This window comes from Bombina bombina, chromosome 3 (genome assembly GCF_027579735.1).
Source record: "Bombina bombina isolate aBomBom1 chromosome 3, aBomBom1.pri, whole genome shotgun sequence".
Classification (NCBI taxonomy): Eukaryota; Metazoa; Chordata; class Amphibia; order Anura; family Bombinatoridae; genus Bombina; species Bombina bombina.
In genome coordinates this window covers 754,980,638-754,992,739 of record NC_069501.1, presented here as the reverse complement: position 1 = coordinate 754,992,739, position 12,102 = coordinate 754,980,638, and the positions used below count along the sequence as shown (strand labels likewise).

The following is a 12,102-nucleotide window of genomic DNA, read 5'->3' as shown; positions in this document are numbered from 1 at the left end:
CCCAGAGAAGCATTTTCAACAATTTGTGCCATAATTGCACAAGCGGTTTGTAAATAATTTCAGTGAGAAACCTAAAGTTTGTGAAAAAGTGAACATTTTTTTGTTTGATCACATTTGGCGGTGAAATCGTGGCATGAAATATACAAAAATGGGCCTAGATCAATACTTTGGGTTGTCTGCTAAAAAATATATATATAGTTTTGATAATTAAAGATAAAAAAGGCTCTATTTCTGTTTAAATGTAGTGATGGCAAAAATGCTAAAAATGCTCTGGTCTTTTAGGGAAGTTTCTATATGAAATGCCCGGTCCTTAAGGGGTTAATAATCTCAATGGATACCTTTGAGTTGGCTGGTAAAATCTTTACTACAAGAATAGTAAAAATGTAAGTGGCATGTGTTTTTTAATTTATTTATTGTGTATGACAATGTAAGGTTAAATTGTTATTTTATTATTTTTGTTCTAAAAGGTTTAGTGTATTTAGTCATTGTTCCCACAATAGTATTCACTGCTTTCATCTCCCAACAATGCAGAGTGGGTTTCTTTAGGAATGAAAAAACTGCAGTCTTGTAAAACTTAATGGGACAGTCTACATAAGAATTTTTATTGTATAAAAAGACAGATAATCCTTTATTACCCATTCCCTGGTTTTGCATAACCAACACAGTTATATTAATATATGTTTTACCTCTGTGATTGTGATTACCTTGTATCTAAGCCTCTGCAGACTGTCCCCTTATCTCAGTGCTTTCGAAAGACATGCAGTTTAGCAAATCAGTGCAGACTCCTAAATAACTCCACGGGAGTGGGCACAATGTTATCTATATGACACACATGAACTAGCACTGTCTGTGAAAAACTTTCAAAATGCTCTGAGCTTAGAGGTGGTTTTCAACAGTCTAGAAATCAGTTTGAGCCTACCTAGGTTTAGCTGTTGAAAAATAACACCAAGGAAACAAAGCAAATTTAATGATAAAAGTCAATTGGAAAGTTGTTAAAAATGTAATGCCCTATCTGAAGTTTAAATTTGACTAGACTGTCCCTTTAAGCCGTTGGGCAGATTTGATTTTCATTGCTAACAACATTTCTTCTGTTCGTCATCGATTTAAAATTCACTTGACAGTCAATAACCATATCTATGACATCACTGCAGGCACACAAACTGTTTTGCTTGCCCACATATCTTTACCTTCCAAAAACCAAGGTCTGGAACAGTTTCTGAACAAAAGCATGTACAACCCTAATGGAAGTTTCAAATCTGTAATATAACTACATAGTTTCCCTTTATGGCAAATATTTACAGCTCAAAGGGATTCCCTTTGTAGAATCATCTATCCAACAATTATTAAAGGACCAGTTAATACTGTAGATTTGCATTATCAACAAATGCATGATACAAAAAAGATCTGATATTCAAGCGAGTAGTAGATTTTTTTCTTACAAATTTCAGTTATGTCTATTTCCACTACCCCTGTGTCATATGACAGCCATCAGCCAATTACAAATGCATATACGTATATTCTGTGAAGTCTTGTAAATGCTCAGTAGGAGCTGGTGACTCAAAGATTTGTTAATGGAAGTAAATTGGATAGTTTAAAATTGCATGCTCTATCTGAATCATAAAAGTATAATTTTGACTTGTGTCCCCCTTTAAGGATTCCATCCAAATGTCTTGCGCTGTAACATGAACATTTAGTGCATGAATCAATAAATGTAATGTGCACATTGACACTTCATTTTTTATGGGAAAACAAATTGTAAATTACATAGAAAATTCTGTAGGTTAAATTCCAAACCAAAAGAGATAGCTCCCACTAAAATTATTGCCAGGTAATTAGCTTTACTACTCTCCGTGTTACCCAGTGAACGTAATATATTTATAATGATATCGTTTCTGATTATTTTTTTTACCACTCAAAAGTTTTCGAATCAGTGATAAAAATAAGTATTTTGAGAGCTCTATGGAGGTTAGTGTTTTAAATTGTCAGCTGAACACTATATATAAATATTTGAAGAGGCTTGAAAATGCTGTTTTTTCCACTATATTCATTTAGGAAGAAAACAACAAGCTTAAAAAACATAAAAAAAATAATGTGAAGATGAGCTAATAAAAAACAAACAAAAACGTGAAATTATTAGTGCACATGGAAGCAGCAGCAGCAGCAGCAGCAGCAACAGCAATAGCACAAAAATAAAAGTACTCACGCAGAATCTACTGGCCAGAAGTTGATCAGTGTAACAGGACTGAAAGACAAAAAAATGGTGAGGTGAAGAAAAAGGTAGAACTAGCAAAGAGAAATAGGGAAGAAAATAAAAAAAAAATACATGGAATGAGAGTTCTGAAATAAACATGAATGGCAATTTAAGCAGCTAATGAAGAAACAAGTTCAAAAAGGCTTTAAAAAATAAAAAGCTGGAACAACAGTAAACTGAAAGAAATACACTGGGAGGAGAAAATTGTTAATAGGAATAAGTAAAAACATTGCATTTTACAAAGTTTTACTACTCGCTAAATAAACAAAATGAAAAGATCTAGAAATTGTCAATTGAATTATATTATATATACAGTGTGTGTGTTGGAATATTCAATTTGCCTTTATTACAGCTGTAAGCATTATTTCACAATCAGAGCAAAACTAGAACAAGGAGTTATGATCTCGGAGGGAAGTAATTTTCTTATGCATTTCTTTATTGAAAATGTGGTTGATTTAGGGATTAGACTTCTGTTAGAGGTGGCAAAACACTAAGATAATTCAGTAATTCCTGCTGTATGCATAAGGTTATCCCAAGAGTGCATTACAGTAACACAATACTTAAAAAAAGGTACTTGTATGAAAGAGCAGCATCTTAACAAGGTTAAGGTTAAAGTGTCATGAAACTCAAAAAATGTCATGATTCAGATAGACTATACACTTTTCCAAATTACTTCTGTTATCAAATTTGCTTCATTCTCTTGGAATCCTTTGTTGAAGGAGAAGCAATTGCACTGCCGGGATCTATCTGAAAACATCTGGTGAGCAAATAACAGACAAAACATAATTTATGTAAGAACTTACCTGATAAGTTAATTTCTTTCATAGTGGCAAGAGTCCATGATCTAGTGACGTATTGGATATACATTCCTACCAGGAGGGGGCAAAGTTTCCCAAACCTCAAAATGCCTATAAATACACCTCCCACCTCACTCATACCTTAGTTTAACGTGTAGCCAAAAAGTAAGGTGTAAAAGAAGGAGTGAAAAGCATACAAAAAAAATCATATCCACCAAAAATAGTGTGGGTCTCATGGACTTTTGCCACTATGAAAGAAATTAATTTATCAGGTAAGTTCTTACATAAATTATGTTTTCTTTCATGCAAGTGGCATGAGTCCCTGAGCTAGTGATGTATGGGATATAATACCCAAGATGTGGAAATTCATGAGTCACTAGAAAGGGAGGGATAAAATAACAAGAGCTAAATCCGCTGAGAAATTAAACCAAAAAAAAAAAATAATTACGTTTTCTTAAAAAATTCAAAACCTCTCAAATCATAGGCACTAGAATCAAACTAAGACAGCTGTCTGAAGAACCTTTCTACCAAAGGCTGCTTCCAAATCCACATGCTTCCACATCAAAATGGTAAAATTTAGTAAAAGTATGCAAAGAAGACCAAGTTGCTGCTTTGCAAATTTGATCAACTGAAGCTTCATTCTTAAAAGCCCAAGTAGTGGCAACTGATCTTGTAGAATGAGCTATTAATTCTCTGAGGCGGAGACTGCCCCGCCTGCAAAAAAGATTTGTGAATCAAAAGTTTCAACCAAGATGCTAAAGAAATAGAGGCTTTCTGACCTTTCCTGGGACCAGAAAAAAAATAACAAATAGACTAGAAGTCTTTCTGAAATCTTTAGTAGCCTCCACATAATATTTCAAAGCTTTTATCACAAAGAATGTAAAGATCTTTCAAGAGTATTCTTAGGATTAGGACACAAGGAAGGAACAACAATTTGCCTACTGATGTTGTTAGAATTCACTACTTTAGGTAAAAATTTAAATGAAGTCCGCAAAACAGCCTTATCCCAATGGAAAATCAGATAAGGAGACTCATAAGAGAGAGCAGACAATTTGGAAACTCTTCTAGCAGAAGAGATAGCCAAAAGAAATAACACTTTCCAAGAAAGTAGTTTAATATCCAAAGAATGCATAGGCTCAAAAGGAGGAGCCTGCAAAATCTTCAAAACCAAATTGAGACTCCAAGGAGGAGAAATAGATTTAATAACAGGTTTGATATGAATCAAAGCCTGAACAAAACAGTGAATGGCAGGAAGGTTAGCCATATTTCTATGAAATAAGACAGGAAGAGCAGAAATTTGTCCTTTTAAAATGTTTGCAGACAACCCCTTATCCAAACCATCCTGAAGAAACTGTAAAATCCTAGGAATTCTAAAAGAATGCCAGGAATAATTATGAGTGGAACACCAAGAAATATAGGTTTTCCAAACCTGATTATACATTTTCCTTGAAACAGACATACAAGTCTGTATCATAGTGCTAATCACTGAGTCAGAGAAACCTCTATGACTAAGCGTTCAATTTCCATGACTTCAAATTTAAAGATTTGAGATCCTGATGGAAAAACAGTCCTTGAGACAGAAGGTCTAGCCTTAAAGGAAGTGGCCAAGGCTGGCAACTGGACATCCGGGCAAGATCCATATACCAAAAGCTGTGAGGCCATGCTGGTGCTATCAGAAACAACTGAGGTTGTTCCATTATGATCTTGGAGATCACCCTTGGAAGAAGAACCAGAGGCGGAAAAATATAAGCAGGTTGGTAAAACCAAGGAACTGCTAAGGCATCCACTATCTCTGCCTGAGGATCCCTGGACCGAGAAAGGTATCTGGAAAGCTTCTTGTTTAGATGAGAGGCCATCAGAATTATTTCTGGAAGACCCCACATCTTGTCAAGATGAAAAAACCTATCTTGATGAAGAGACCAGTCCCTGGATGTAAAGTTTGATGGCTGAGATAATCCGCTTCCCAATTGTCTACACCTGGCATATGAATCGCAGAAGATAGACACGAGTTGGATTCTGCCCAAGAAAGTATCCGAATACTTCCTTCATTGCTGAAGGACTGCGAGTCCCTCCTTGATGATTGACATATGCCACTGTTGTGATATTGTCTGTTTGAAAATGAATGTAAAGTTCAATAGAGGCCACGCCTGAAGAGCTCTGAAAATAGCACGGAGTTCTAAAATACTGATTGGTAACCTCTTGATTGTGCTGTCAGAGACCCCCAGAAATCTCCCCAACCTGTAAGGCTTGCATCTGTTGTGATCACAGTCTAGGTAGGACAAACAAATGAGGCCGCTTGAACAATAAGGTGATGGTCGAACCACCAAATCAGAGTGAGTTGAGTGTTGGGATTTAAGTATATGAGTTGTGATATCCGAGTATAATCCCTGCACCATTGGTGCAACATGCAAAGCTGTAGAGGTCTCATATGAAAACGAGCAAAGGGGATTGCGTCTGATGCTGCATTCATGATACCTAAAACATCCATGCACATAGCCACTGAAGGAAATGATAGAGACTGAAGGTTTAGACAGGCTAAAATTAACTTAATTCGTCTCTTGTCTGTCAGAGAAAGAGTCATAAACACTAAATCTATCTGGAAACCTAAAAAGGTGACCCTTGTCTGAAGAATCAAGAAACTCTTTTGTAAATTGATCCACCAACCATGTCTTTGAAGAAACCACACTAGTCGTTTCGTGTGAGATTCGGCTAAATGAAAAGATTGAGCTAGTACCATGATATCATCTAAATAAGGAAACACAGCAATACCCTGCTCTCTGATTACAGATAGAAGGGCACTGAGAATCTTTGAGAAGAAGCTGTCGCTAGGCCAAACAGAAGAGCGACAAATTGGTAATGCTTGTCTAGAAAAGAGAATTTCAGAAAACGATAGTGGTCTGGATGAATCGGAATATGAAGATAAGTGTCCTGTAAGTCTATTGTGGACATGAAATGACCTTGCTGAAGAAAAGGCAGAATAGTCCTTATAGTCACCATCTTGAAAGTTGGGACTCTAGCAAAACAATTTAGAGACTTCAGATCCAGAATTGGTCTGAACAAACCTTCTTTCTTTGGGACAATTAATAGATTTGAATAAAAACCCAAATCCCGTTCCTGCAGAGAAACTAGAACAATCGCCCCTGAAAGCTCAAGGTCTGAAACGCATTTCCGAAAAGCCTGAGCCTTCACAGGGTTTGTTGGAACATGAGAAAGAAAGAATCTTCCCATGGGAGTTCATAATCTGAAACCTATTCGATACCCCTGAGAAACAATATTCTGTATCCACTGGTTTTGAACAGAGACTGTCCAAATGTGTTGAAATAATTAAATCTGCCCCCCACCAGTTGAACTGGTTTGAGGGCCGCACCTTCATGCAGTCTTTTGGGCTGGATTAGGTTTTTTAAAGGCTTGGATTTATTCCAATTCGGAGATGGTCTCCAATTGGAGCCAGAGGTCTTAGGGGAAGAAGAGTTTTTTTGTTCTCTATTCTGACGAAAGGAACGAAAACGATTGGGAGCTTTACATTTACCCTTAGATTTATTATTTTGGGGCAGAAAAACTCCCTTTCCCCCAGATATAATAGAATCCAATTGGGAACCAAATAAATTACTACCCTGAAATGATAAAGATAGTAATCTAGAATTAGACACCATATCAGCATTCCAAGATTTAAGCCATAAAGCTCTTCTAGTAAGAATAGCTAAAGGCATAGATTTAATATCAATCTTAATGACATCAAATATAGCATAATAAATAAAATGATTAGCATGTTGAAGTAGAAGAACAATGCTAGATAATTCAGGATCTGTTAGCTGTTGAGCTAAACTGTACAACCAAAAGGTTGAAGCAGCAGCAACATCAGCCATAGAAATGGTAGGTCTAAGAATATAGCCAGTATGTAAATGTGATATTCTAAGATAAGATTCAATTTTCCTATCTAAAGGACCATTTAAAGAAGTACCATCTTCCATAGGAATAGTAGTAAGTTTGGCCAAAGTAGAAATAGCCCCATCAACCTTAGGGACTTTTCCCCAAAACTCTAAATTAGCCACAGGTAAAGGGTATAACTTTTAAAACCTAGACCATTCCTTAGTAATCATATGAGAGATCGCATCTGGAATAGGAAAAACTTCAGGAGTAACCAAAGAAGTTTTATAAACAGAATTCAAACATTTGGTATTCTTGTTATCAAGAGGACTAGATTCCTCAATACCCAAACTAAACAATAATTCCTTTAATAAAGAACAAATATATTCAATCTTAAAAACAAAAGGTTGATTTATCAATTTCAAACTCTGAAGTTGGATCCTCTGAGCCAGAGAAATCGTCATCAGCAGAAGATACTTCAGTTTGCTGATGATCAATACAGGCTTCATCAGATTTATGAGAAGGAGATTTATGTTTATGTTTATTTAAAGTCAGAATAACAGTCATAGCCTTCTGTATGGCTGCAGCAATATAATATTTAATATCTACAGGAATATCATGTACATTAGACTGTGAAGATTTAACAGTAGATGCATTTGTACTTATAGAAACATTATCAGCATGTAAAAACTTTTCATAACAAGTGCCACATATTTGAGCTGAAGAAGCATGATCAGCTTATTTACAACATACACACTTAGCTTTGGTAGAATTGTGTTCAAGCAGCTTAGTTCCTACAGTAACATCAGAGGCAGGATCAGCCAGACATCTTGCAAAATGTAACAAAAAAGAATAAAATAACATTTAAACAAAATATCCAATTTCCTCAAAGAGCAGTTTCAGGAATGGGAAAAAATACTTATGATAAATCTTTTTTATACAAAAGTAAAATCAAAAGCAAGCAACCTAGCCCTCTAAGATCAAAAGAGAGCAGATAGCAAAAAGAGGGAGAAACTTATATAACAAATTTAAGGCGCCAAAAACGGCGCAAATGCAGAGCAAAAAAAATGTTGGCGTCAAAGATAAATGTCCCGACTCCCGTCCTAACAGGAGCAACTTCACGCCAAAAATCCTTGTGACAAGAAAGTCTCAAGAAATTACGTGACTCGCATCACGACAGACGCAACTTTGCATCAAAAATCTTTGCGCCAAAAATGACGCAATAAAAGGTAACATTCTCCGCAAAGTTTTTGAAAAAAAACAGACTAAGGTAAAAATTAACTGGATCCCCAGGTAGGCCTAAAACACCCATAAACATCATTCCCAAGCTGAAACTGTTTAGACTGCAAAGGGAAATTCACAGACCTGACTCATGGCAAATATATACAATATACATTAAAAATTTTATAAGATAAAGAGCCAAACATAGCTGAGAGTGTCTTAAATGATATATACTTACCAGAAGACACCCATCCACATATAGCAGACAGCAAAACCAGTACTGAAACATAGCAGCAGAGGTAATGGTAGAGGAGTATAATGTTGAACTGCAAAGGGAGGAAGAGATGAATCTCTGCGACCAATTACAAAGAGCCTTAGAATAGATTTCCCACAGGTGAAAACATGGCATCATTAGGCAATACTCCCTTCACATCCCTCAGACAAACATTGTACTTTGAGAGGAACTGGGCTTCAATATGCTTAGAAGCGCCTATCACAGAAGAAAATCAAGCACAACTTGCTTCACCACCTCCACAAGGAAGCAACGTTTGTAAAACTAAAGTATGAGTAAGGTGGGAGGTGTATTTATAGGAATTTTGAGGTTTGGGAAACTTTGCCCCCTCCTGGTAGGAATGTATATCCCATACAACACTAGCTCATGGACTCTTGCCACTTACATGAAAGAAATGTGTAACCACCAATCAGTCATAGTATTGCTGTTGCTGAGCATATGTACATATGCTTTTCTACAAAGGATACCAAGAGAACAGAGCAAATTTGATAATACAAGTACATTGGAAAGTTGTTTAAAATTACATGCTCTACTTGAATCATTAAAGTTTAATTTTTCCTTTACTGTCCCTTTAAGTTGCTTAAATTTAAATTGAAACCAGCACAGCTCTATCACTTCCTGTGTGCTCCCCACTAATGCTCATTGGCTGATGGGCGCCTCCTACTAATGCTCATTGGTTGAGTAGTACTTCTTGTTCTTATTCCATGAACAGTTCTTCTTGCTCTTTGAGCATTAGTGAAAAGTACTTATAAGTTAAGGAAGCATTAGTAGTATTTGCACTTCAAATCTACTCAGGTAAGTTAAGGAAGCATTAGTAGGATATGCACTTTTTACACAAATTTACTCAGTCAATGAAAACATCAAACTGCTGCACCTTCATATGAATGATAGAGCATTTTCAAGTGCAATGTCTGTTTAGGATTAAACTTCAGAAGGAAAACATTGGCAACCTTGGCTGATCTTTTAGTTCTCAAAACCTATTCTGTTAGTTAAAAATAAATAATAATAAAAAAGTGCACATATGATCACAAAATGTAGTTGACATAATCACAAACATTTGCAGACTACAGGACACATGGCAGGGTTATGATTTCACCTCTTCCCCTAACCATTCTACCAACAGGAGGGCTCCTAAATGCTTCATATTTAATGTTATCTTCCAGGCAGATGGGATACTGCAACCTTTCAGATGTAGGATTTGCACCTGTATTGTCTGATAACAGGAAGGATGGATGAGTTTACATAATAAATATCTCTGCTGTAGCTGCTGCCTGCTATTACTGCTTATTTCTGATTTGTGGTTTCTAATCAAACTATTATTCATATAAAAAGCCACACGTCCTTTGAAACTATTAGAAAACTGTAAACAGAAAGCTTGCTTATAATATCACATTCTATGCTGAGAATATTGTATAAGCATTATTTAAAGCTGATCCTTTCATGTGCAGCAGTAGGAAACATTGGAATGTAAACAGGCTGATTACTTTGTTTGCTAATTATATATATTACATTTATTTAAAATAGATTTTTTTGTCAGTTCAACAATTTTAAACAAACAGCCCCCCCCCCCCCCCCCCCCCCCAGAATACTCACGTTTCCATGTTGTCTCCTTCAAGAACAGTTTGAACAGGTAAGTAGCCCATCCTTGGATGTTTAGCAAAATATCTTTTTGTCCTGAATTTGTTCTTCAAGACCTTGGCAAAGTCACGAACATCTTCTCCAGATGTAGTCTGAAAGAAAAAAATAAATGCATGGAGGTGAAACTATGTGCCAGGTAATGCTTTATTTTTTAATGGGTGAAAAAAACAAAACTTAAATTAAGCAGAAATCTATTCAGCATTCTCCTTGAGAAAATATGCATTCAGGCATTAAGTGTTTTACAAGAAAGCACTTGGCACATACCCATTATTTAGCAGCTTATGACAATGTGATTTAGCATTTGTCAGTCCTTTTTATTCTACTTCAAAAGTTCAAAATGAAATTCTCTTAGGGGATTGCGGTTTTATTATGCCAATAGCACAACATTTTTTTACTAAAAAGACGTGACCACAAAACGTCCATCAAGCTAGGGAATTACATATGAGGGGAGCTCATTATTTATGTTAATTTTAGAAATACATGATATATAAAAATACATGTCAACTATAAAGAAGCAAAATATTGAACATAGTTATCCAACATATGGCTATTGGCTAGAAGGAGTTTATCTAACTGTGCTTTTATGAGCTCAATTGTAAACCATGAACACATTTAGTAGCTGACAATACTCAAACAACATTATTTTTTTTGTTTCAAAACATAGGTATTGGAAATTAAAGTGTATTGCTTTATTAATAAATTACTTACAGGAGTACAATATTCCACCATTGGATAGTGCATTTTGTGGCCTTTAGCAACGCGGCCAGAAAAGAAGCAGCTTTGGCAGATGTCATAGTTAAAGTGCTTTAAACTCCTGTATCTATAATGAGGGGGGGAGAAGAAAAAAAAAAAAATTAAGCATAAATAAATCATTGAAAACATTAATAATGAAATTCCTTTTCCAAGTGTAAAAAATAAATTGTATATAAATTTAGGGTATGTTCAAACTGCTTTTTTTATATGCATATTTTTCTCTCTCAAAGTAGCCCAATTAACACGTGTGTGGAGAAAAGGACCCCTTGCCTAGGTCTGATGGAACACTTACAAAATGTTCCTTGTACAGGCAAGTTGTGAGGAACCCAATACATAGAATCGATAAAACTTAGCAAACATGTCAAAGAAAGACCATGGGGCCGAATTATCAAGCTCCGAATGGCCCCTGTTTCCGTGCAAGCCTTCAGGCTCTCCAGAAACAGTAGTTATGAAGCAGCAGTCTAAAGACCGCTGCTCTATAACTTGTCCGCTGCCTCTGAGGCTGCCATCTTCAATCTGCCCGATCCTATATGATCAGGCTGATTGACACCCCCTGCTAGCGGCCAATTGGCCATGAATCTGCAGGGGGCGCCATTGCACAAGCAGTTCACCAGAACTACTTGTGAAATGATAAATGCTGACAGAGTATGCTGTCAGCATTTATCGATGTGTGGCGGACATGATACGCTACATTGTATCTACATTGCCCCCATGTGTCTTACCTTGCACAACTGTTCTTAACAGGCTTGATTGTACCTGGCCTATTCTGACCCCAAAACTCTAATAGAACAGAATGAGCTCTCAAAAAACGTAGACCCCTGAGTTTATACCAATGACACCATTGACATCATATCCGATTGTCAAAATTAAAGGTTATTTCCCAAATGAGAATTTAGCTTTTAATTAACTTCTAAAATACTTAATAAAAAATATATGAATAGAATTTATTATTGCTAAGACTTTTTAGTCCAATGTATGAATATATATATATGTGTGTGTGTATGTATGTATATGTGTATATATATATATATATATATATATATATATATATATATATATATATACATACATACATATATATCTATGTACACACACATACACACATACATACACACACACGCACATATATATATATACATGCACACATTGTGTAAAATAGCACCAAAAACACCCTTAAGAGGTGTATTAGGAAGCACATAAACAAATCTGAATAGTGAAGAAGTGCAAAATATTTAAAAAAAAAAAAGGCAAAGTAGTAAAGTTCCAGGAGGTCCCTCAGGTAA

General features: G+C 35.8%; 1 protein-coding gene across 5 annotated transcripts in view; it reads right to left on the bottom strand.

Annotated features, from left to right (window-relative positions):
- DMD (dystrophin) overlaps positions 1–12,102 on the bottom strand; it is a 4,487,195-nt gene that overhangs the window by 75,352 nt on the left and 4,399,741 nt on the right. For 4 of the 5 annotated variants that reach the window (XM_053707599.1, XM_053707595.1, XM_053707596.1 and 1 more), the window contains 3 exons: positions 10,775–10,886; positions 10,022–10,158; positions 2,204–2,242 (listed from right to left, as the gene is read on the bottom strand). In XM_053707599.1, coding sequence (XP_053563574.1) covers positions 2,204–2,242; positions 10,022–10,158; positions 10,775–10,886 — 288 coding nt within the window. Of the gene's footprint in view, positions 1–2,203; positions 2,243–10,017; positions 10,159–10,774; positions 10,887–12,102 lie in introns of those variants that run through there. The other variant, XM_053707598.1, reaches the window with a different exon arrangement.